The sequence below is a fragment of the Saimiri boliviensis genome, chromosome 6 (assembly GCF_048565385.1).
Source record: "Saimiri boliviensis isolate mSaiBol1 chromosome 6, mSaiBol1.pri, whole genome shotgun sequence".
Taxonomy (NCBI): domain Eukaryota; kingdom Metazoa; phylum Chordata; class Mammalia; order Primates; family Cebidae; genus Saimiri; species Saimiri boliviensis.
Window position 1 is genome coordinate 14,294,049 of NC_133454.1, and position 24,924 is coordinate 14,318,972.

General features: G+C 35.7%; 1 protein-coding gene and 1 pseudogene across 8 annotated transcripts in view; one reads left to right on the top strand and one right to left on the bottom strand.

The window, feature by feature from the left end:
- Positions 1-451: 451 nt before the first annotated feature.
- TMEM135 (transmembrane protein 135) overlaps positions 452-24,924 on the bottom strand; it is a 369,409-nt gene continuing 344,936 nt past the window's right edge. For all 8 annotated transcript variants that reach the window (XM_074400367.1, XM_074400364.1, XM_074400365.1 and 5 more), the window contains 6 exons: positions 21,590-21,757; positions 19,341-19,404; positions 18,267-18,343; positions 14,839-14,937; positions 13,946-14,013; positions 452-11,572 (listed from right to left, as the gene is read on the bottom strand). In XM_074400367.1, coding sequence (XP_074256468.1) covers positions 11,440-11,572; positions 13,946-14,013; positions 14,839-14,937; positions 18,267-18,343; positions 19,341-19,404; positions 21,590-21,757 — 609 coding nt within the window. In that variant the 3' untranslated portion in view covers positions 452-11,439. The remainder of the gene's footprint in view (positions 11,573-13,945; positions 14,014-14,838; positions 14,938-18,266; positions 18,344-19,340; positions 19,405-21,589; positions 21,758-24,924) is intronic.
- LOC101028089 (proteasome subunit alpha type-2 pseudogene) lies at positions 4,500-5,190 on the top strand (annotated as a pseudogene).

The window sequence follows — 24,924 nt, forward strand, 5'->3', positions numbered from 1 at the left end:
AAAATTTAAAAACTAAATGAAGGCAGAATTACTTCTTGCTTTCCAATTTGAATGGGTTTATTCCTTCTTTATGTCTTACTGCTATGACTAGAACTTCTAGTACAATGTTAAATAGTGGCAAAAGCAGGCATTCTTGCCTTGTTGATAATCTTGGAGGAAAAGCATTTGGTCTTTCACAGTTAAGTATGACATTAGCTACAGAGTTTTTGTTGATGCCCTTTATTAGAAAATCTTTTATATTCCTCATGTGAGGAAATTCCCTTCTATTCCTAGTTTGCTGAAAGTTATGAGAAATGAATTTAAGTTGCACTATATGCATTCCTGATTCTACTGAGATAATCATATGGTGTTTTGTTTTTTTGTAAATATAATGGATTGCAATGATTGATTTTTCAATTCATTGATTTCTAACCTTGACTTCCTAACAAAACCTCACTTGGTCATATTACTCTTTTTATTTATTGTTCAGTTTGCTAAAATTTTGTTAAAAATTTTTGTCTTTATGTTCAGGATAGATGTTAGGCTTTAGTTTTATTTTCTTGTAACTTCCTGCCTGCTTTTGGTTTCAGATAAATTCTGGCCTTAGACAATGAGATGAGAGGTCTTCTCTCCTCATTATTTTCTGAAATAGTGTGCAGAATTGATGTATTTTTTTTTCCTTAGATGTTTTATAGAACACATCAGTGAACCCAGCCTAGAGTTTTATTTGACTAAGCAAAAAACATGTTGTTTAACTAAAAGTATCATTTCCTTAATAAATACAGTATTGCACTGACAATCTAGTTCTTGTTAGTTTGCGTATGTCTTAGGCTGTTTTGTGCTGCTATAACAAAATACAAAGACTGGGTAATTTATAACAAACAGGAATTTATTGGCTCACGGTTCTGGAGGCTGGGAAATCCAAGACTGACGTGCTAGCATCTGGTGACGGCCTTCTTGTTGTGTCAATCCATGGCAGAAGGGCAAAAGAGGGCAAGAGAAAACAAGAAGAGGCCAAAATTGTCTTTTTATGAAGACTCCCTCCCATGATAACAAAACCATTCCTGCAATAATGGCATTAATCCATTTATAAAGACATGTTTCTCATGATGTAAACACCTCTTTAAGGTGCCACCACCCAACATTTCTGCATTGGGGATCAAATTTCCAACACATGAACTTTGGAGGACCCATTCAAACCACTGTAGCATCTTTTAAGGTACCTATCCATTTCATCAAAGTTGCCAAATTTTTTGGCATGAAGTTGTTTTCAGTGGTACCTGATTATACTTTAAATTTCTGAAGAAGCTGTAGTGATGTCACCTCTCTTTATTCCTAATATTCCTATGCCTTCTCTCTCTTTTTTCCCCTCCAATCTGTTTGGCTAGAGGTTTATCAATTTTATTGATTTTTCTCAAAGAACAAACGTGGTTTTATTAACCTTTCTCCATGGTTTTTCCATTTTCTTCGACTTCTGATTTTACCGTTATTACCTCCTTTTCCCTTAAGAAAAGTTAAAGATCGCATTATTTGTATCAAAAATGTCAATATATCATAATTTTATTTTCAATCTGGTCAATCTACTTTTTAACTTATTGGGGGGCGCAGGGTCTCACGCTGTCACCCCAGGCTGGAGTGCAATGGCATGATCTCAGCTCACTGCAACCTCCATCTTCTGGGTTCAAGTCATTTTCGTGCCTCAGCCTCCTAAGCAGCTGGGATTACAGGTGTCCACCACCATGCCCAGCTCATTTTTTTGTATTTTTAGTAGAGACAGGGTTTCACCACATTGGTCAGTCTGGTCTTGAACTCTTGACCTCAAATGATCCACGCTCCTTGGCCTCCCAAAGTGCTGGGATTACAGGTGTCAGCCACCGTGCCTGGCCTTAACTTATTTTCATTTCTTCATTAGAATCATGTCATTTCTGAGTACTTGGGAATTTTCCAAATATTTTTTGTCCCATCTATTTTTGTACCCTTGTTCTCCCTTCACCGCTTTTTCTTCCTTCTTTTCTATTAACTAAATTGTTTTTAACGAATCCACTGTATTTCGTTAGCTTACCAGCTATAATTTTATTTGTGGGGGGAAAGAAATTACTTTAGGGTTTATATTATGCATCTGTCACTTAATGCAGTTTTCCCTCATGTAATGAACATACTTACTTCATAGCTCATAAGAAACTTAAAATGGTATAATTCCATTTGCTGCATCCTGAACTTTGTGTGACTGTTTTATTTCAATGTTATAAACTCCACTATAAACTGTTACTATTTTTGCTTAAAGCAATCAATTATCTTTTAAATTGATTTAAAAATAACAAAAAGGTTTTTAAAAAATACACTGAATTTTCATTGCTTACAAGTTATTTTCTGGTCCCTTTTATATCTTCTAAATCTCTACTTAATATGTGAAACTACTTTCTTGACCATATGGCATATAGCTATGATATTCTTTTGCAGTTATTCTGCTATTTGTGTCATTTCTGAGTCTATTTCTATCACTTCTTTCTTTCTCTTGCAGGCTGTATTTTTCGGGTTTTTTTGTACTTTGTTCTAGGAGACAGTTATTTGGAAACCGTTTGAGGCTTTTAAACTTCAACAGGTAAGATGAGACCAGCCTTTAGTCTAGGGTTAATTTTGCTCCCCTAAGAGACTGTATTTTCCTGACTGCTCCGTCTAGTGCCCTTTGAAAAATGAATTGTCCTACCCTGGTTAGCAGGAACACAAACTACTCACTTCCTTGTGTGAACTCCAATGATTGCTCCCTCTGCTGCTTTCAGGTGGTTCTTTCTCCAGCCTTGGTAATTTTCCCACACATGTCGAAGTACTCAGCTTGTCTCAAGGGGGACCTTCTTCAGATATGCAAGCCTTCTTTCTGTGCAGCTTTCTCCTCCTTTGTGCTCTGCCTTATGAACTTCATCTACTTTGGCCTCTCTGGACTCCCACCTCTGTTCACTCAACTCAGAGAAATCTCTGGTTTCTTAGTTCTCTTTCCTTTGGCTGCAATCTGTAATCTATCTCCAGTTATCAGTTAGGGCAATCATAAAGCTTAACTCATTTGTGTTCCTTCTTTCAGGATTGTTGCTCTTCACTGCTTCATGACCAGTGTCTGAAAACTATTGTTTTATTACATGTAGTATTGTCCAGTCTTCTAGTTGTTTTGGATGAAAAGGTAAATCTTGTTCCTATTCTTTTAAGTTAAGCTGAAAGTAAACATCAACCACTTTGGGAGACAAGGTTTTTTAGTTTTTTATTTCCATGTTTTATAATTAATTTTAAGGAAAGTGAATAAAGATGCTACTTAAACTTTCAATTCTTACAGCTCTGAGTTCAAATTCCAGTATTATTACCTTGGGTAAATTACCACCCTTTTTAATGCACTCTTGCTGGAAGTTAAATTAAGTTAGTTCAATTATTCTTATCCCCAAATTGGGCACATTTTAGAAACTCTCAGTTAATAAGAGGTAATGCTGAGATGATGTCACAGAAATAATTTATGTTCACTTATTTATTTAATACTTTTTTCAACTTTTATTTTAGATTCAGGGGGTGCATGTTTGTTCAGGTTTGTTATGTTGGTATATTGTAACATGCTGAAGTCTGGAGTATGAATGATCCCATCACCCAGGCACTGAGCACAGTACCTAGCAGTTTGGATCCTTGCCCCTCTCTCTGCCTCCTCCTCAGTAGTTCCCAGTTTCTATTGTTGTCATCCTTAGGTCTCTGAATACCCAATGCTGAATGTGACCTGCTAGTATTTGTTTCTCTTTCCTCTAAAAATGAGTCTACCTATACTGAAAAAGAGTAATTCCAACACTTTTTCTCTCTCAAATATCTAGGTCCCTATCTGTTACAGAAAAACAAGAAATCAACAAGAATAACTTTTTTCCATAAGATGCCACTGAAAAGCCAGATATAAAATGTAATTCTGGGCAAACTGCCTTTGATTCTTCACTACATGAAACTAAGCGGGAAGTGGGAGCCTTGTATGCTGCCCTGTCTACTTCTGGTTTGGATTTAAAAGTTTTTAAAGTGGGTAACAGTCCAGAATTCCAGCTCTGTCAGGGAAAAAGCCAAACAAATGAAACAGATGACAAATCATTTATCTAGGACCTGAAGCCAAACTGGCTTCAATAGCTGCTAGAATAGTAGTAGGAGCCAATTTCCTGCAGTATTTACAAAATCATTTATAAGAATAATATTTTCCAGACTTTTATAGGGACAATTAAGTGTGAATTTTTAGTCTGCAGACTCTATAAAGTTAGCAGGCATCCAACAGGCAACTGCTGAGAACACCACTTCCCATCCCAACGCCACTCCCTATAGAAAGGCCTGACATATACTCAGATGGAGGATAAGCTGTGGTCTTTGCTCTTCAAATATACATACCACAACCTAAAAGAGCAAGAGGTGAATATATAGCTAATCACAATCAAATGAAATGTGCTTTATTAGGGGTATCAGCAAACTGCTGCACTAAGACAGAGATAAAAGATGAGAAAACGGTTATCTGGATAAAGATGGAGGAACATAGTTACAGCTTTTCACTGACTACATTGAGTCTGCCTAGTACATCTGTCCATATTGAATAGACTTTGGCTTCTCTAGCTGGAGAAGCCCTATCAGTGGGAATTAAAGCAACCAGTGGCATGGTATTAGCAACTGAGAAGAGCAGAAATCTATTCTAAATAATGAGCAAAGTGTATACAGAGTGGAACCAATTACCAAACACACAGGTTTGGTGTATACTGGCATGGGTGTGGATTACAGAGTGCTTGTGCACAGAGTTCAAAAGCTAGCTCAGCAATACTATCTTGTTTACCAAGAGCCCATTCCCACAACTCAGCTGGTACAGAAATTAGCTCCTGAGACGCAAGAAGACACCCAATCAGGTGGTATTTGTCCATTTGGAGTCTTTCTACTTATTTGTGGTTGTGGGCATATTTATTCAGGCAGATACACTGGGAGCTTTTTTTAATGCCACAGCAATGGGAAAGAACTGTGTGAATGGGAAAACTTTCTTTGAGAGAATATACAACGAAGATGTGAAACTTAAGAATACCATTCATATAGCCATCTTAACCCTAAAGGAAAGTGTTAAAAGGCAAATGACTGAAGATAACCTAGAAGTTGGAATCTGCAACAAAGCTGGATTTAGAAAGTTTATTTCATCCAACTGAAGTTAAGGATTACTTGGCTGCCATAGAATAACAACGAAGTGACTGAAAAAAATCCAGAATTTCAGATATCTTACCTACTTAAACATGTTTAAAGGATGTTTTGTTTTGCAGGCTCTTTTTGGATTTATTCCTACATAGTTAATAAACTGATGTTTTTACAATGATACTTATAAGGCAGTGGGTCAGGCCTATAATTGGAGCATTTTGGGAGGCTGAAGAGGGAGAACTGCTTGAGCCCAAGAGTTCAAAACCAGCCTAGGCAACACAGTGAGACCCCTGTCTCTATTTAAAAAAAAATTAGTTAGGCATGGTGGCATGTGCCTGTAGTCCCAAGCTACTAGGGAAGCTGAGGTGGAAGGTTACTTAAGCCTGGGACACTGAGCCTGCAGTCAGCCATGACCACGTTACTGGCTGGAAAAGTATCTGGACAAGAAGAAAGGAATGACACTAAAGGCCTAGAACAACTATGATTCAGCCCTAGGGCTAGGCATGTAACTTTCTTAAACATCAATGTTCTCTCAGCAAGGAAAAACTGCTACGAGTTGCACAATTAACAATGACTGCAATCCCGTTTTTGAATTTTAATCCAAGTTATAGGAAGTTCTTTTTTTTCTAGTGAAAAAAAATCCTCAGATTATTCAATTATGCCTCTAGTTTTATAGATTCACACATCCTGCCCTTTTGGGTCTGAAGAGAGCCTTAGTGCTATCCCTGGGCAATGATAGGCTACCAAAAACTACAGACTCAGATTTAGATGCAAACGAATTTCTTCCCGAAGATTTGCAGATATTATCTATTTTCAATTTTCCCTGAAATAAACAGAAAAATGAGTACTTTTGTTTTTTCCCTTGAGAACTCAAGATGAAGAAATACATAGCAAAGGTCTGGCAGGAAAGCACAGGCCAGGGAAGGTAAAGAAAGGAATAAGAGAAAAGAGATGAGGCTTGAAATGTGTTTCTACTCTCTTCTCTCCCATTCCTTTTGGCATTCAATCCCATAATAACCAACCACAGGATGTACTTCACGCATTAAACCTTTGGCACTAATCTTTCTCTATAGCTTCAGGGTCCTCTTAGGTGACCAAAAATAATTTGAAAAGAAAACTAATTTAAAAGATCAATTAACTACTGAAAAATGTTTAAAACATGGAGAAACTAGACTTCAAAATTAACTGGTTTAAGTTCAGGGATGGAAGAAAGTAGTAATGCAGGGTGACTTGAGCCAACACAGATCTACCGATCTACTTTGTGGAGGGCTGGACCTCTCAAGACAGAGAGGGTTGCTGAGTCTGAGCAAGGCAAATAAAGGCATGTTGTATGCCTATGGCTTCTATTCCAAGAACACGGAACATCCAGAACCCACAGTCTGACAAGATTAGAATGTTATGCTGTGAGGAGGCAGCAGGCTGGGGGTTGGGGAAGAGTATGGCGCAAAACTGAACATTATTTAAAAAAAAAAAAAAAAAAGAACAGGCAAGCTACAGTAGTTTGTGAGCTAAACAAAGAAGTGTGAACTGCACTTGGCCCTGACGGCCCTGATGTTGACCAGATGGTACATGTGTCTGTGGTTATTACTGGGATTTTCAGGTCTGCGGCAACAAAAGATAAAACCCAATACGTTATTTCATGTAAAACACATTTGTAGGAGGGACAGATGGTAAAAAAAAAAATGGAGAAAATAAAAGGAAATAGGAAATTCCAGAGTCAAGTGATGTTATGGGGTTGTAAGAAGGGAAAAAATTAATTCTTCTGGATTTAAAGGCCTCATATAGAGAGAAACATCTCTTTCCATATCTGTGCAATTATTTTCTACATCATCCTGCCTAAGAAATACAGAGCATACAAAAAAATCACTGTACCTGGAAATGTTTACTCCACTGCTATCACTGTTATGATCTCTCCAGAACCCCTCACTTGAACGGCTGGCGTAAGAGGGTGCAATGAAGTCCAAGGAGAACAGTTAGCATAAAGTAACACCAGCAAGCAGAGAATGGACAAGGTGGGGGGGGCGGGGGGCAGCGAGAGAGAGAGACAGAGAGAGAGAGAGAGAGCGAGAAAGAGCGAGAGAGAGAGAGCCCACATAAAACAGCAACAGAATCATTTCCAAAGATCAGATATAAATTCTTTCCTCCAACCAAAAGTCACTCACTTTTCTCTGTGTGTAAAACCACACACATTCTTATTCACCATAGCTGTAAGCTTAAGGCCATTCACTCACTACCCTGCTGAAGTCCTAGGACACAAGCTACATTATCACCAAGTTACTGCCCCCTTCTGCTTCTAGAAGTCACACACCAGAGTCATTTTCATTTCTTTGTAATTACCCATTTTGAAACCACAGGGTTATTACAAAGGCACCTGAGGCTACTGCTTTAAACAGAAACACAGTACCACACAGTCCTAGAATCCCAGACAGCACCCCAATCTCAGGGTCATCTACGTCCTTGACACTCCTTTCTTTGTTAATTTCCTCGCCAAGAAGAAATGATAGAGCTGGCAGCAACAGCGGCTTTAGCACCAACAGTAAAGGGCTTGAGGCAACTGTAAACATCGCCTTCACAATGAAGGTAACTTTATTACTTATCACATTCAAAGCATAGCCCTAAAGAAAATATAAATTCTTGCATTTATATAAGAATTATATGAATTTGTTTGTTATTCCTTTTCTTGTATTTTTTCTTAGCCACTATTTTCAGCTGAGCAAAGTAAATAAATTCTCTATGTGAACATGATTACTAGAGGGAGAAGAAGCAACAGGTCAAGGTGTTAGGAGAGAGAATGTTTATATCTTAGCAAGGAATGTATACTTTTGCCTTTGGGAAGCAAAGGGCAATGCTGTTGCTGTGTCAAACAACTTATTACTCATACAAATAAAAATATGGCTAGGTATGGTGGCTCACAACTGGAATCCCAGAGTCTTTGGAGGCCAAGCAAAGAGGATTGCTTGAGGCCAGGAGTTCGAGACCAGCCTGGACAACATAGCAACAATTTGTTTCTACAAAAAAAAATTTTAAAAATTAGCCAGGCATGGTGACACATTCCTGTTGTCCCCTCCATTAGAGACTGAGGGGAAAGGACCGCTTGAGCCAAGGAATTTGAGGTTTCAGTGAGCTATGATTATACCACTGTACTCCAACCTGGGCAAAGGAGTGAGCCCCCCTCTCAAAAAATAAAAAATAAATCACATGGAGAATCTCTCACCTAATGATTTCTCTGCTACAAAAACAATACTTGAGCCATTGCTCCAGTGGTCAGTTCCCTTCAGCGCACCCCCCGCCCGCCCCGCCCAAGAAGCGTCCTAATTAGCACCAAGGGAGAGGCTGTGACACAGGCAAGTGGCCAAAGCTCATTGAGAGTAAAGGACATTGATTTTCATTACCTGTGAAATGCAGAGCACGTAGCAGCTCAGAGATATGATAAAATACAAGCAGGAAACAATTCCATCAGCATTAACAACTACATAAAATGTTAACCCAGATACAATCTACAAGGAGATGAACACTTGAGCACAGCAGGAAATTACTGTATGAAATTTGCTCAATTTGGATTCCATCAAAAAAGACATGTCCATTCTAATAAAAGTTCATTATAAAATCTGAGAGCAAAAAATAAAAAGATAAAATTCTAAATTAAATAACAACTGATTAGACAACAAATGAAGGCAAAAAATAAACTAGATATCAACTGAGTGACAACTACATTTATAGTTTAAGAAAAAAGTTACAGAAGCAAATGCAGAATTTATGGGACAATATAACTGAACTAAAGGTGTTACTTCAAAAATGAGTAATAAAATGGACACTGGAATTATCTAATGAAAAACTGTTAAGAATTGAATAGATCTGAGACAATCTGTCATCTTGCAAACTCAATCTTCACTCGCTTGGTACTAGTTCTAGGATTTTATTAATACAGAAAATAGCAATGAAATGAACATAATAATACTGTGCCAATTGCACTGTTTTTCAATCTCAATCTAAATAAAAATGTCACAAAGACTAAGGGGACATATTATTATTTACTGTAATGAGTTCCAGTGAAAACTTACTATTTCTTCAGGATATAAATAAACTAAAAAACATGTTTTGGAATGCAGGATCTATTTAACTTTATTTATAATGCCAAAAAGTCAACAATCAATACCTGATTAGTTAGAGGTAGAAACGTAATCATTCTGATTGTCTTCAAAAACACAAAGTGTCTTTGTGTTTGCTCAAACAACTACACTTTGCAGTCTGTCCCAGTGAAATCAAACTGGACTTCTCAACCCACTACTGCAAATTGGTTAACTATTCACTCAAGCTATACATTCATCATTGTATTCTGCTTCACGACAGTTATTTCATTTTACATTTTATATAAAAATTTAAAAATGACTGCAATTAATAAAAAATGAAAAAGTAAATTGTAGATATACACCTTTTTGACCAGCAACATTTTACTAAACAATCTCAGCAAATTTCGTAATTCGTCTTTTAATATCACAGTCTTTTAATGTCAATGAAAACAATAATTTATGAATTAAACATATTTTTTAACCTGACAGGAAAATATATAAACCTAATTTCTGGATTGAGAAAATGAGGTGCAGGTAGCAGTGCTTTCTCAGTGCTTTAATACTTCATTTTAAACAGTAAACACGGTACCAATCATTTTGATTCCAGTGAATAAAAAGTGAAGATTAAATTTATTAATCACTTTTGAAGTCTGAAACCAAAATGATCCTTTAACAGCATTGCCAAACGAACAGGTCAATTCTAAAAAGCTAATCATGATGCCAAATTTTGACCAAATTATAAAGTGGTTCTCTTACCATGGTACCAGTGTTTGTCTTTATGTTGGGGTTTCTATTTGTCATAACAACCAAGGATTGAATTACATTTAAACAGAAATACACAAGGCTTGATGACATTGAATATGGGGGATTCAGCATTTTTAAAGTCTGGGTTATAATTCCTTTAGCAACACAAGCTCTACTACATAATTTACAATGGCCTAAAATCTTTTTAGCAACAAAATTATATTTTAAAAATACCATCATCCCTACATGTTACGTTAACTATAGACGATGTCAGTCTTTTATTAACATAGAAAAGTATAACTTTTCCTTGAAAACCTGTAAATAGTGACCATATTCCAATCACAGCTGTCCTGAATTTCTCATTATCAGCAGAACCTCTTTGTGCTAACAGTAAAAATGGTGACAATGATTTTCAAAACGAAGGCTGGAGAACTGGAATCCAGTTAGTGACAAAATGGACTTTTTAAACAACCACTGGATTTTTATATTGTTTTCAGGTGCAAAACATCTATTACATAAGTTAAACAGCTGAGAGGACACAAACTGCCGACTTGGCAAGACGCCTTTGTTCCACAGGATTTCGATCCCTTCTAGTACAACAATGGCATATGAACTGAGCTATGAAGAATTATGTCCATATAAATGAAAACAAACATAATACACCTACAGGAACTTTAAAAGTTTTGTTTTTAAATATTCAAGTGTAATACTCCTGTAAAAGATTAAAACATACATTTCAACTCTATCAGATGTGTCCATTTCCATTTGCCCCTAAATTGCCATCAGTACATAGGTTCACAGGGCAGCCAAACAGCCCAACTAACTGGTTATGAAGACAGATGATGTTTTAGTTTAAAAATGAGCATGGATACCACAACATTTATCCAAATGGTATGAGACCCATCTTTGTATCCCTGAAGTAAGAATGGCCACTTCTCCAATTAAATTGTTCCACACGAAAGCAGCACTGTCTGTGGAGAGTTACTTCAAATCTGTAATATTCCACTACTACAGATACCAATTCAAACATTAAAAAAAATACAGACCAAATCCATGTACCCGTGATCCTTTGTAAATCCTAAAATGTAGAAATAATCCTAGTTTTAGTCAAGAATTATATTGGAATGAACTAAAGACATTTTTTAAAGTAATTTTAAGTGTACTCTTGTTATTACACTTCTACATAGATTATATAATATTGCTTGTGGACATAATTTGATCAATAATATATCATAATGTCAATCACTACAGTGATCCAGAATCTTATTCTAGCTATGGAGGAAGCTTAATTATTAAGCAACACCTTCCTAAAAAGCTTCTGAATTTCTGATTCATAAGGAAAACAAAACAAAGGAAAAGAGTATCTCTCATTGAAATAACATTGAGGTTCGAGCTTGGGCCCCCTTCTTTGCGTTCAACATAATTAACTCTCCAGGATAATTATGAAACATTTAGTCACATTAATAAATTACAATCATCTTCAAGAAAACTCTGCGGGCAACTCTGGTGTTACAGTTGTGTATCTTGGATCCAACCTGGGGATGAAATCCTGAAAGTGTTTAGATGCATCAGTACCAAAAACATCAAGGACTTTTCGGTTCATGACAGCAAATCTATAAAACAGAGAATACAGTAAACAAATGTTAATGTAGTTTATAAAAGAAAATAATTCACTTTAGTTGACTTATCTTTTGTGGGATGGGAAAGACTAACATGGCAAAGGATCTAAATTCAATGGCAGATTCAAGTCACATGAATGCTCTTCTTTGAGATAAACTGTCTCATATTTTATTTAAAGAGATAATGCCCAGATCTGAAACCATAGATTACAATCATTACTTCAAACCCTTCTAGAGTTCTTTCCACTAAACTGTATCGAATAGAAAATTAGGTTCATTATGATTTTTACGACGAATGAATTCACAGGAAAACTAAACAATGAATGAGTTAACATTACCGATGAGGCAAAAGCATTAAATGTAATTTCTCTTGTAATTGACATCTTAATGTCTCACAATCAAAAGAAAACACATTCAAATGTGCCAACATTTAATGACTAAAAGGCAAATCGCATGTAGGTTTTCAAATGCCTAATTGACACAACACAGTAAAAACATACCCTAATGTTATCCATTACCTAACCTAAGTTATGTAACATTTTTTAAAGACACAAATTTAGCTAATGTACAGCATAGACCTTCTGTGTTTCTGTGCCTATTCACAAGAATTTTCTCTCTGGAGAAAACAGCTGAATGAAATTGGTTTTGAAATTACTGGCCAGCAGTTATCCCGAGAGCCTATAAATGTGACTTCTAGTACTTTTCCAAAGTAAGTTCCCTTCCAAAATAATCAACTAGTAAAACTCATTAATGTGCAAAAAACTAAGTGTCAAAAAAATGATTTAACAATAATCATATAAAGGATCTGCAGTGACATGGATAAGAGGGAAGATTCTGAAGCCAGACTGCCTGGTTTATATTCCAGCGTCTTCCTTTACTAACTGGGTGACTCTGGCAAGCCATCTAATCCCTCTGTGCATTTTAGTTTCCTCATATGTAAAACAGGGATAATAATAGTACCTAACTCATAGACCTGTTTTAAGGATTAAATGCATATTTATGTATACATGTATATTGTACATGTGCTTCTTAAAACCATATCTTGGACACTGTAAGCACTACACAAGTATTTGCTATTATTCTTTTTTTGAGACCAAGTTTCGCTCTTGTTACCCAGGCTGGAGTGCAATGGCGCGATCTCGGCTCACCGCAACCTCCGCCTCCTGGATTCAGGCAATTCTCCTGCCTCAGCCTCCTGAGTAGCTGGGATTACAGGCACGCGCCACCATGCCCAGCTAATTTTTTGTATTTTTAGTAGAGACGGGGTTTCACCATGTTGACCAGGATGGTCTCGATCTCTTGACCTCATGATCCACCTGCCTCGACCTCCCAAAGTGCTGGGATTACAGGCATGAGCCACCACGCCTGGCCCTTTGCTATTATGCTTAATAACGATAGTAATGTGTGCAATTTACCCAGTGCTACTATAAGCATCTTAATTTTTCTACAATCATAGAATGTATATATTACTGTTTCACTGTAGAGAGAAAAAAACTTAGGCTCAGGAAGGTAAATAATTTTCCACAGTAACACAGCTGAAGGTACTAGAACTGGAATCAAACTTAGGTCTGTCTGACTCCAAAGCTCATGCCTCTCAAAAAATTAGATGAAGATCAGGTAAGAAAACAAAACGGCCGGGCGCGGTGGCTCACGCCTGTAATCCCAGCACTTTGGGAGGCCGAGGCGGGTGGATCACGAGGTCAAGAGATCGAGACCATCCTGGTCAACATGGTGAAACCCCGTCTCTACTAAAAATACAAAAAAAATAGCTGGGCATGGTGGCGTCTGCCTGTAATCCCAGCTACTCAGGAGGCTGAGGCAGGAGAATTGCCTGAACCCAGGAGGCGGAGGTTGCGGTGAGCCGAGATCGCACCATTGCACTCCAGCCTGGGTAACAAGAGCGAAACTCCGTCTCAAAAAAAAAAAAAAAAAAAAAAAAAAAAAAAAAAAACACAGCAAAAATGATATATAAGGCAGAGGAAAGCATACTTACAACGAGAGGCAACACAATATGACTGTTTCCAAAATGGAAATCGGTTAATTACGTAGAGATGATTTTCAATGAATCTGTTTAATATTTTTAATCAAAATGAAATGGCCAATGATTCAAAAAGTTAGACTTAATATTTCTGTAGCAACTAATTAGTAATTGGCGAATCAACATGATATTAATCTAGACTATCTAAAATATCTACAATATTATAGGGAAAAGTATAGTCAGAATAAGGCTCACTCAAAAAAATACCCCATATTATTCTTGCTCATATTTGATTTATACATAAATACCTACTTTACCACTGAAAGAATATTCCCTCAAAAAGATAAAACCACTCATAATATTTTCAAGAAAACTGTTTAGTCACTTACTTGCCCTTGGTGAGTCTTAAAAGGAACTTCCAGTAAGAAGGTCTCAAGGTCTGAACTTCCATCACAGCCTATGATTATTCAATTTGAGGATTCTTTTAGTAAATACAAACATTATCAGCAGTCTTAGATAACAGAATAGTTTTACCTGTATCTTTATTACTCATTGTATTTTAAAACTGAAAGTGATGAAATATGCAAAAGTATATTGATGCTTAAGTTGGTAACTATCAAGAATCTTTGTAAATATGCCTTCAAATAAAAATGTTGCTTTTGAAATAATGATTAACTGAACAGTCATTATCAGGAAGCATTTACTGAGATGCTGACATTTTATTAATTTTAATTAGTTTTTCAACCTTGCAGCATTTTATGAGAAAGAGCAAATAAAAGTTTTCCCCAAAATTTTACAACAGCCCTAACACCATTAATGTCAGTGATAATGGTCACAGAACTTAGAGACTGAACGATGCTTATATGAAACGGGTTCTCCCTCATCCTCATTCTGAATAATATTAGAGAAATGCAATTATTTATATTTATGCCTATTACCAGCATATGCCTATTATTCTTTTTTTTTTATCAAAAGGAAGGATAATTAAATTGGGGCGTTCTTCCCAAGGGACTAGAATAATAATTTACTTATAAATTGTACTGTGTTAAAACCTAAAAATTGGTGTACTCATAAAAAGGACTTAGCCCATTAAGTTAACATATTTAAAGATTAGAAGCTTGTAAGGTATCTTGCTGAAGAAACCAAAACCACAAAAACAAAAGGAGCTTAAAATGCAATACTGTAAACTGAAATGTTCCCAGAGTTTGTTTTTCCCCCATTTGATTAATGTACATCAGAAACAGGAATCATTCAATTTCTCATTTGAAAAAGCTGTACTTACTGCCTGGAAGCAAATTGCTGTAGAGATGGAATAGATGATAGTATCTGCATGAGGAAAATAGGGAACCTTCCCTGCTTCAATGCCTTTGAAATACATTGTCTGCAAAACAAGCATAAGATAAGACAAGAGTTATAAAAACTTCCACATTAGAAACATAGTTAAGCATTGTGTTCCCTGCCTACAACTATGTTTTCCATTTTTCTGAATACTAATACTGCCTTCAGAGCTCAAACCATGCCACATTTTTCATAATGATGTTAAGAGTCAACCCTTCCCTTTCTCTCATTGTTTTGCTCCAAATCCCAACTGCAAGTAGTAATACTTTTCTGTAAATTCAATAGCATTTTATTTCTGCTTTTTAAATGTCACTTATTCTTCAATGCTTTCTGTACAGTGCTCATGTACTCCCTTCCCTGTTAGATCTGTTTATCCTTCATTAATTTATTCAGTAAAGATTTAATGGTGTCAACTACATGCTGCGCACTATTCTTCACAAAATAAAGAACGTAAAGAGGATGAGAACTAAAAGGAAGTCACTGGCAGGTGGCAACAACCTTCTCTTCAACTTTGCATGGTCTTCAGTGCCTACCCTAGACCATAGCATTAAAATATTTGCTAAGCAAATCACTCTTTTAAAATTGTATCCCAACTGAGTTGCCATCAAAAGAATCCTCATGATCTATATAAGCTACCATAACCAAAGAGCAAACAAAGGAAATGATGAGATGAACACTTTACATACAAACCAACTCAAAAGTATATACTAAGGAGTAAATGTACATAATGCATATGAGAGTGGGATTTATGAGAACTGTAAGGTATATACTGAGTTATAAACTATTTTGGAAACAAAATAAACAATTATACATTGGCCATTATTTTGATAAAAATATAACAATATATTGCAAGATATAGATATATTGTGCAGATATATTCATGTTGAAGAAAAATTTAATTCAGATGTGGTAGAACTGCATCACAGAAATGTTAAGTGAACCAGCTATTTCTCAATAGATAGAATAACTGTGTTTCTAATTATTTATCATAAAATTTATTTAACAAACCAGATTCTAAGTTAATGAAGGATAAACACCATATCCTATGCTTCTATATTCTTTCCAGTACCTAGCACAGTAATGAGAACATAATATATACTAAATAAATATATGCATTTGGCTCATAGATTCCAAGAAAACAATGGCCTATACAGCTGAATTTTATATCATTTTCACTGGACAGTGATACAGCATTTTAATATAAAATTAACTTCAATCATAGAACAATAGAGCAATGAATTCCATAAAAGGAAGCTCAAATTTCTAACATTCCTTTTTTTTTTTAAAAAAAAAAAAAAACAGTCTGCATCAGCACAGTTTATATGCCAATTTTTTTTTTTTGCCAGGATCAGATATGGCCTGATGACACAAGAAACAGAGATACCATTGCTTGCCTTAAAAAACTCTGGCCACTTAGTTGTAAAACACTTTTTTTTTTTTTGAGACAGAGTTTTGGTCCGTCACCTAGGCTAGAGTTCAGTGGCGCAATCTCGGCTCACTGCAACCTCCGCCTCCCTGGTTCAAGAGATTCTCCTGCCTTAGGCTCCTGAGTAGCTGGGATTACAGGCACGTGCCAACCACACCAGGCTAATTTTTGTGTTTTTAGTAAAGATGGGGTTTCACCATGTTGGACAGGCTGGTCTCAAACTCCTGACCTTGTGATCTGCCCACTTTGGCCTCCCAAAGTGCTGGGATTACAGGCGTGAGCCACCACGCCTGGCCTATAAAACACCTTTAATAAACCAGGTCTCAATATTGGTTTCTTCTGTGTTAAAGAATATTTTTTTGCCACCTAAGGATTATTTTCTTTCTCTCACTTCCCTTTCCTCTCCATTAGCAAGTCTTGTCAACTCTACTCCTAAACATACACCAAATCTGGGGAGTTCTCTCACCTCTACTGCTACCAGCCTGGTGCAAGCCACCATCGTCTGACAGAAACTCTTCTCTCAGCTTTGGTCCTGCCTCCCTCTATATAATGGCTAGAAGGTTCTTCTTAAAATGCGAATTAAATCCTGTCACTTCCATGCTTAAAACTCTTCAGTGGTTTCCAGTGCACTGAGAAAAAGAAAATTCTTTATCCCAGCTTTTAAAATCCTACATGATCTGTCTCCTGCCTGTCTTCCTGATTTCATGATGTATACATTCTCTCAATCTCTCACTTTCTTTCTCTCACACACACATTTGGGTAAAGCAAGTAATTAAACAAGTTAAATAAAATGTATACTCTTAACTTTAAATTAGAAATGTCAATATGCTTCAAATGTACTTTCTGTCTCTCTAAAAAGAAAGGGGAGGGAGATTCTCTAGCTGTGTCCACTGGGAAAGCCAAGAATCAATAACTAGCCCAGGAGCAAATAACCTCTAGCACCTGGACTGAAATCTTAAAATACCATTTTCCACTAGAACAAACTAGCAGCCATTACAGAGAAGACTGATTCTATGTCTGAGGCAGAAAATGTCCCAGATGAGCCCAGAATATATTGTTTTATAGCAAGAAAGCTATCAAAGATAATGGTGTTATGTTAAAACAAACAGGAGTCAACTTAAGGAAGCGCTCATGGACAAAGAAGGGAAGAATTTGAGTATAATAATTGCAATGTGTTAAAATAAATCAAATATGTTAAATTTCACATATTTGTTAAATATGAGGAGGAGGAGGAGGAGGGGGAAGAGGCAGAGGAGGAGGAGGGGAAGGAAGGGGAGGAGGAGGGGAGGGGGGAGGGGAGGGGGAGGAGGGAGAGGGGAGGGGGAGAGGGGAGGGGGAGGGGGGAGGGGGGAGGGGAGGGGGGGAGAGCAGCTGTAGTAGGAGGATAACTATTATAAACTAAAAGAAACTTTGTTTAGAACTTGATTAAAATAAAGTGATTGCAAAAAGATTATAAGATAATCGATGAATTGGATATATTATATTACTATGAAATTACTGAGGCGGTTTTAATGTATGATAATGATACTGTGGTTAAATTTTGGTGGTATTGTTGATTTGTTTGTTTTTAAGACGACTTTAGTACTTATTCTTTAAAGAGTCGTTATGCCTAGTTTTTTAAAGGATTAAATGACATAATGTCTGGAATTCGTTTTAAAATAACTCAGTACCTGTGGGGTTTAGGAGTATAGGTGGAAGGAGACTGGCCAAATGCTGATAACTGTTGAAGCTGCATGCTGGGTGCATGAGGATTAATTACACTATTCTTTCTACACTTGATGTATATTTGAAAATACACATACAAAGAAAAACATGGGAACTGACTTTAGAAGTACTTTTAGAGGATTATATTTTATGTTTGCCATTGCGATATATATTTGCTGCTAAAACAGCAGTTAAAATCTTTATATTCTTTGGAACTGTTCATGCATAAAAATTTCACTTACCTCCACCAATTTGGATGCTAAATACATGGATATTGTTGTGCTTTTATAAAACATCATTGACATACCTGCCAAAAATCCTGAAACAAGAAATAAGAAATAACTGATCAGATCGCAAAGTATTTCTTTGTTATTATGTCAACAGAAATATTAATTCACCGACACAGAAAGAATCGGCACTACCTCTTGTTACAACACAATCAAGGACAGTACTACACCAGATGATGTTAAAATGGGGTAAGTTATTATTGCATATTTTTGCATTTTAAAAATTGATCTTCAGAGTTAGAAATAAACAGCTCTGTTTTATGTATAACAAGAACTTTTACATTTATATTTTAACTTCAAAAAAAGGAGTGGTCTTACCAAATACAATTTTTAAAAAATAACTTTTCAAAGGCTCTTGGTTATTTCTGATTTTAAGTGGAAATATTTATTCATCTATTCTTCTAATATTAAATAGTTCCAATAATTTTTAGTGCTATCATAATACTTCTCTCCATAGCACTGCTTTCATTCTATAAATGGAAAACCAAGGCAGGGAGAAGAGGGGAGGTGTCACATACAAATAACTAAGATTATTCCTAATAAATACCTGATACGTTATCTATTTAATTTAATGCATATATTGCACTCACAGATAATATTTAGATTTTTAAATAAAATGATTAAGTTCCCTTAAAAAGTTATTATGAAAAGATACGTCATTTTTCAGTGGTAAAAACAGAATTTTCAATGAAATTCTACCTAAACTTTAATCACTTATATGGTATTATAAGGCATTACGTTCTTTTGTGACACATTCACTAGATGTCTTTTGTGATACATTCGCTAGGATTTATGGCCTATGGCATGACAGATACTTAAGTCATTATACTGCCAACTCAAAACACCATATGGCAACATGCCTTGATATGTTAAACATCACAAAGTATTTGGATAAGTACCTCAACTGGGATTCTATTACAACAGAGAAAGGAAGATTCATAGAAATTGGATGAATTGGATGGTATTCCTGATTCATTACTACCACTGATTAATACAGTAAAAACCATTCATTTTTTATTATTGCTTTACCAGCTATAATAGCATGTAGTTCATCATCTAAATTTCTGATCCAGCGCAGGAAACAACTAGTACCCTAGTTAAGGAGAAAATACAATGACTTCAGTTATTTTATTTCTAGAAAAATAGCACAATACAAAAAAAAAAAAAAAACTATAATGAACAAATTCATCAAATTACCTTGCAGGCCAATTAGTGATCTTATCTAAATAAAACTGAATACATGACTGGAAAAATTATGAACAATAATATTTTATACAGTTGTTACTCTGTATAGACCCTATTAAGAAATCACACATAATATTTTTATTGCACTGATTTTTCAAAACAAATCCATAATTCCACTTTCGCCTAGCTATCGAATGCTGGGAAAAGCATCCCATTTTAACAAGAACAAAAAGCTGCCTAAACTACAAATCTGGCAGAGAAAATATTTCTCAAAACTGAAGGTAAAACAGACTTTTTCCAGATATGAGAAAATCCGTCAACAGCAGATCAGAACTCACAGAAATTTTAAACGTAGAAGGAATATGACACCAGACAAAAACTTATAAAATTTGTAACTATAAAGAGAAATGCAGAGTTCTGGAAATAGAAAAGTGAAAGTAAATTCAGAAGACATATTTTTCTTATCTTTACTTGCACTAAAAGTGAATTAATTATCTAAAACAGGGGTCAGCAAACTATGGCTCACTAGCCAAATCTGGCCTGCCACCTGTTTTCATATAGCTCAGGAGCTAATAATAATTTTTACAGTCCTAAATAAATAAAAAATAAATCAAAAGAATAACAACATTTAGTGATGTAACAATTATGTAAAGTTCTAACTTTAGTGTGATAAAGTTTTACTGAAACGCAGCCACACTCATTCATTTATATATTGTCTATAGCTGCTTTCACACTGTCACAGAAGAGTTGGGTAGTTATGACAGAGACCATAAGATCACAAAGCCTAAAATAGTCATGATATGGCTCTTCACAGAAAATGTGTGTTGACCCCTGATCTAAAACAAAAATAGCAACAATATATTGTGGAGTGTATAACGTACGTAAAGATAAATAATAAATGTTAAATCCTATAACAAAGGATGGGAAGGAAAAATTGGAAGTATAGTGTTGTAAGGTCTTATACTATAGGTAAAGTAGTATAACATTACTTGAAGATTGGCCAATACATTAAAAATGTATATTATAAAATGTTAAGGAAACCACTAAATTAGAACAAGTATAAATAATAAAGCAATAGTGAAGATAGAAATGGAGTCATAGTAAAGTACATGATCAAACGAAAAGGCTGAAAAAAAAAAAAAGAGGAGGAAGAAAAAAAAAGGAACAAATACAAAACAACTAGCAAGAAAGTGGGTTTAAACTCAGCCACATCATAAGTATAATATATTATATGTAAACAGTAAAAACATGCCAATTAAAAGACAGAGATTACCAGATTCTATAAGAAAGGGCCAACTACATGCAGCCTAAAAGAATCCAGTTTTTCCAATGAAAACAGAAAAATTAAAGTAAAAGAATAGAAACATTATGACATCAAATGCTAATCAAAAAAAGTTAAAGTAGCTATATTAATATTAATTAATATTAAAAACAAGGAATATTAACAGAGATAAAGAGGAACCTTACAAATTTTTTTAAAGGGGTCAGTTCACCAAGAAACAGAAAAAACAAGGTGTGTTCGCCTGCCCTTCTCTCAACATTCTTAAAAAGATACTATGGTCTGGATAATTTGTTTCTGAAAAATCACATACAGCTTTTGAACACACCACATAAATATTTTCTGAAATACTTTGACCCAGTAGTATTTTCCTTAGTTTAATGTCATTTGTTTGTATTACCTACGTAAGTGTTGACTTCCGCTAGAAAGATCTGAAATATGCTTACATTAATAACCAGGCAGTAAATATGATTAAAAGAACAAATAAAACAGGCATATTAATATCATTTTTGATGTTGGAAATATCAAAAAAAAATTTCCTGAGTGTCTATGTATTGAACGAGTCTGACAATGTTTAATACTATACATAAATGCAAACATGTCTATGCATTCGAGTATATTAAATAATATTTTAAAAGAAGAAATTTCTCCATCCTTACTTCTCAATATATTGTATATATTTGGTTATGTCAAAATATTTATGAATATTCCAGAAAGAAGCATTAAAAAAGTAAGTGAACTAAGGCCATCTCTTATTCTAACAATAGCCATGCTATTTATTTCCCATTTTTCTTTCCTCTTCTAAAAGCCTTACCTTGTATATACTAACAAAAGAGCCAAGAAAAGCTCCAAGCTGGAAGTTTTCTTTATTGTAGAAGAGAGAAATTAGCCGGGATGGCTGTGTAAACAGATGCCTAAACGCAGAGGGGATTCGGAGGCAGCACTGGATCAAGTACCCCACACTAAACATTCTGATGAAACCCTAGAGGAAATTGGGAGGAAAATCTGATTTACAAACAAATTTTGAAGTTTTTGATAGAATATGAATTTTACCATCTCAAAACAGAAACAAGACAAAACAAACTTAATCTAAGTTTATAGCACAGCAGTTTTCAAAATAAAGCCTTAAAACCTCAAACAATAGTTTTAAAACAATTACCTTAACAATAAGGGTGAAATCTTGGAGTGAGTTTACTTTCTTTGATTTACAAAGACTTAAAAAGTCTCACAAGCACTGTCCAAGCTTGCCTATGCACCAAAATTCCATTTCTTGACATTTTGTTGACAATAACCAGGATTTTAAATTCCTAAACCACAAATGAATTTTAGATACAAAAGCACTTCCTAAACCACAAATGAGTTTTAGATACAAAAGCACTAACATTACAAAAACTACTTAGTAAAATCAAATGCTCTTAAAATTTTTAACAGAAAACTGTTCTTAATGATTAGCATGAGTAGGGATTATTTTCACAGAAAAATATTTTCATTATTTGTTCGGACCTTTGTTGCTAACTTTTAAAATGGTCAGGTAAGAAGAACTTCCGAGGGGCGAGGGATGCGGAATTATATCTAGGTTTTCATTCTCGTGCTCCAGTATGTCAGGCTAAAACATCTCTAGAGAGTAGTAGCTTTAAGGTATATTAAACTAAACTTGAAAAACCTAACCCACTACAAATCTATATTTGCTGTCAGCATTTCTCTGTATTTCCTTCAACTGTCCATAGTGCGAAAGAGATCTAGGGAGGATGACTATTATTGGTCAATTTCATTTCCATATTTACAAAGATGAATTTTAGATGTATGAGACACTAAAAATTAAATATTAATATTGAGAGTGAAAAATTCCAATTAGCACAAAACATTAACCCCCAAAAATAGTATTTTCTATACAATCCAACCAATACTTTGTTAATACTGGTGTCCCATCCTCCTCCACTCTACCCTGACTGGAATGGGAAAATAATCTACTCTTAGCAGGGCATGCCCAAAAGTCAGGTTTGTATTTTCTGGACTGCAGTTTTCTTTTCTATAAATAATTTAATCACTATGAGAAAACATTGGTTAATTTACCTGAAAATATCTAATACCTTATTAAAACACAAAATCAAATTGTCCAATCAATTACTGTGAATTCTCAAGCATTTGCTTAACTGAAATTGCCTAGTATTTGTTAAATGCATGAAATGGTCACACTTTTATGTTGCCATTGATAACTTTATAATGATAATCTAAGGATTTAGGGATTAGAATTACATTACAATCTTTTTCATGCTATTTTCAAGAGAACTATTCATCCACTCATTAATGTACTCAGGAAATATTTGCTGAATGTTATGTGGCAAACATTACACTGGATGCTGGGGATAACAGAGAAGAGGACACTGAGTCCTTGCCTTCATGGAGCTTTCATGCTCATTAGCCCAAAAGAAAATAAGTAAACAAACATAAAATATTATAATAAGTGTTATGAAGGCAGTAAGACACTAGGATAGACATAACAGGGCAATCTATATTAGATTAAATGTTAACGGCAGACATGTAAATGATGTGACATTTAAACAGACCCAAAAGAAGCAGCTAGCATGAGAAAGACATTTCAGACAGCCCGGACAGAAAACATAAAGCCAATAAAGAGGTTGGCAGGTATAAGGAACCAAGAAAATGATAGTGTGAATAAAGCACAGCATGTTGAGGGCAATGTCATAAACATGAGTATTTACTCAGGGATGTAATTTAACACATGGTGTAATTAAGCCTGTGGAATAACGAGGTGCACTGTCAAGAAATTTCACTACCATGTTTATGGTGTAAATTCCTTACCCACAGGTCTCCAGATAGTTTTATATTCATGGTATAATACAGTATTCCAATTTATACATAAATTGCCAAGTTTACAGTACTGGTACACATTTGAAAGAATCGCTAGTTTTTTTACTGCTTGGAAATTCTAACTTTCTCAAATAATTTTTTTTAATATCACTGCCCCTACTCCAAAGTTCTCAAATACCTCTGATTTAATCTAAATACTTCTATTAGTTCCCCATCTAAAGTTTTCCTTAGAACTACAATCATGATCAGTTGAAAGAAATAATAAATCCAGGTACCAGCTAACTTGGACTGCCAGCAATGTTACTTTTTTTGTGGGGGCAGGAGGGGAACTTTAAACTGAGGCAGGAAATCAAATTTAGAAAGAATGTACCAGAAAGTATTGCACACTGAATTAAAAAAAAAAAAAAAAAAAAACTCTACTGCCTAATCCTTAGTCATTTTGGGGAGTTGTGAAGCTAAGTGTGGTCTGGGCAAATAGCACTGTCAACACTGGGCCACGGATGTTTACCCTCATGAGCAGTAATGTGGGACAGTTCCTCCTTCGAGAGTAACCATAAAGGGGCTGTCCTGCTCTTCTTGTTATCACCTAAGTAGAGACTAAAACTTGTAAGAATAACATAAACTTTCTACAGCACTGAACTGTTAGAGCACCATTCAAAACTATGGAACCTGGCCGGACATGGTAGCTCATGCCTGTAATCTTAGCACTTTGGGGGCCAAGGCAGGTGGATCACCTGAGATCAGGAGTTTAAGACCAGCCTGGCCAACCATGGCAAAACCTTATCTCTACTAACATACAAAAATTAGCTAGGCATGATGGAGGGTACCTGTAATCCCAGCCACTTGGGAGGCTGAGATGGAAAAATTGCCTGAACCCAGGAGATGGTGGTTGCAGTGAGCTGAGATCGTGCCACTGCACTCCAGCTTGGGCAGCTGAGTGAGACTGCCGAAAAAAAAAAAACTAAGGAACCTGCAGCAGGTGGTGCCACCTGTGGCATGCTAACTGCAAAGAAAATAACTTTCTTCCCAGAAGTGGTGGTGATGAGGGGAGGGAGGAGGGAGAGCACGACAGCGTGGTGGGAGGGAGAGACGCGCTAGTGCGCAGATCCACCAGGGAGTCGGGAATTTACACCAGGGGGCATAGCTAGCTCTCTTAATGTAGAGCAACTGTGGACATTCTCCAGTTTACCTCCATGTCTTTTTTTAAAAAAAGGAATAGCTTTGCAAGTCCAAATCTAAATGCTGCTGTGCCACACTGGGCACAGTGTGTGTGAGTGCTGATCCAGCTAGCACACAGCACAGTCTGGGGGTCTTGTT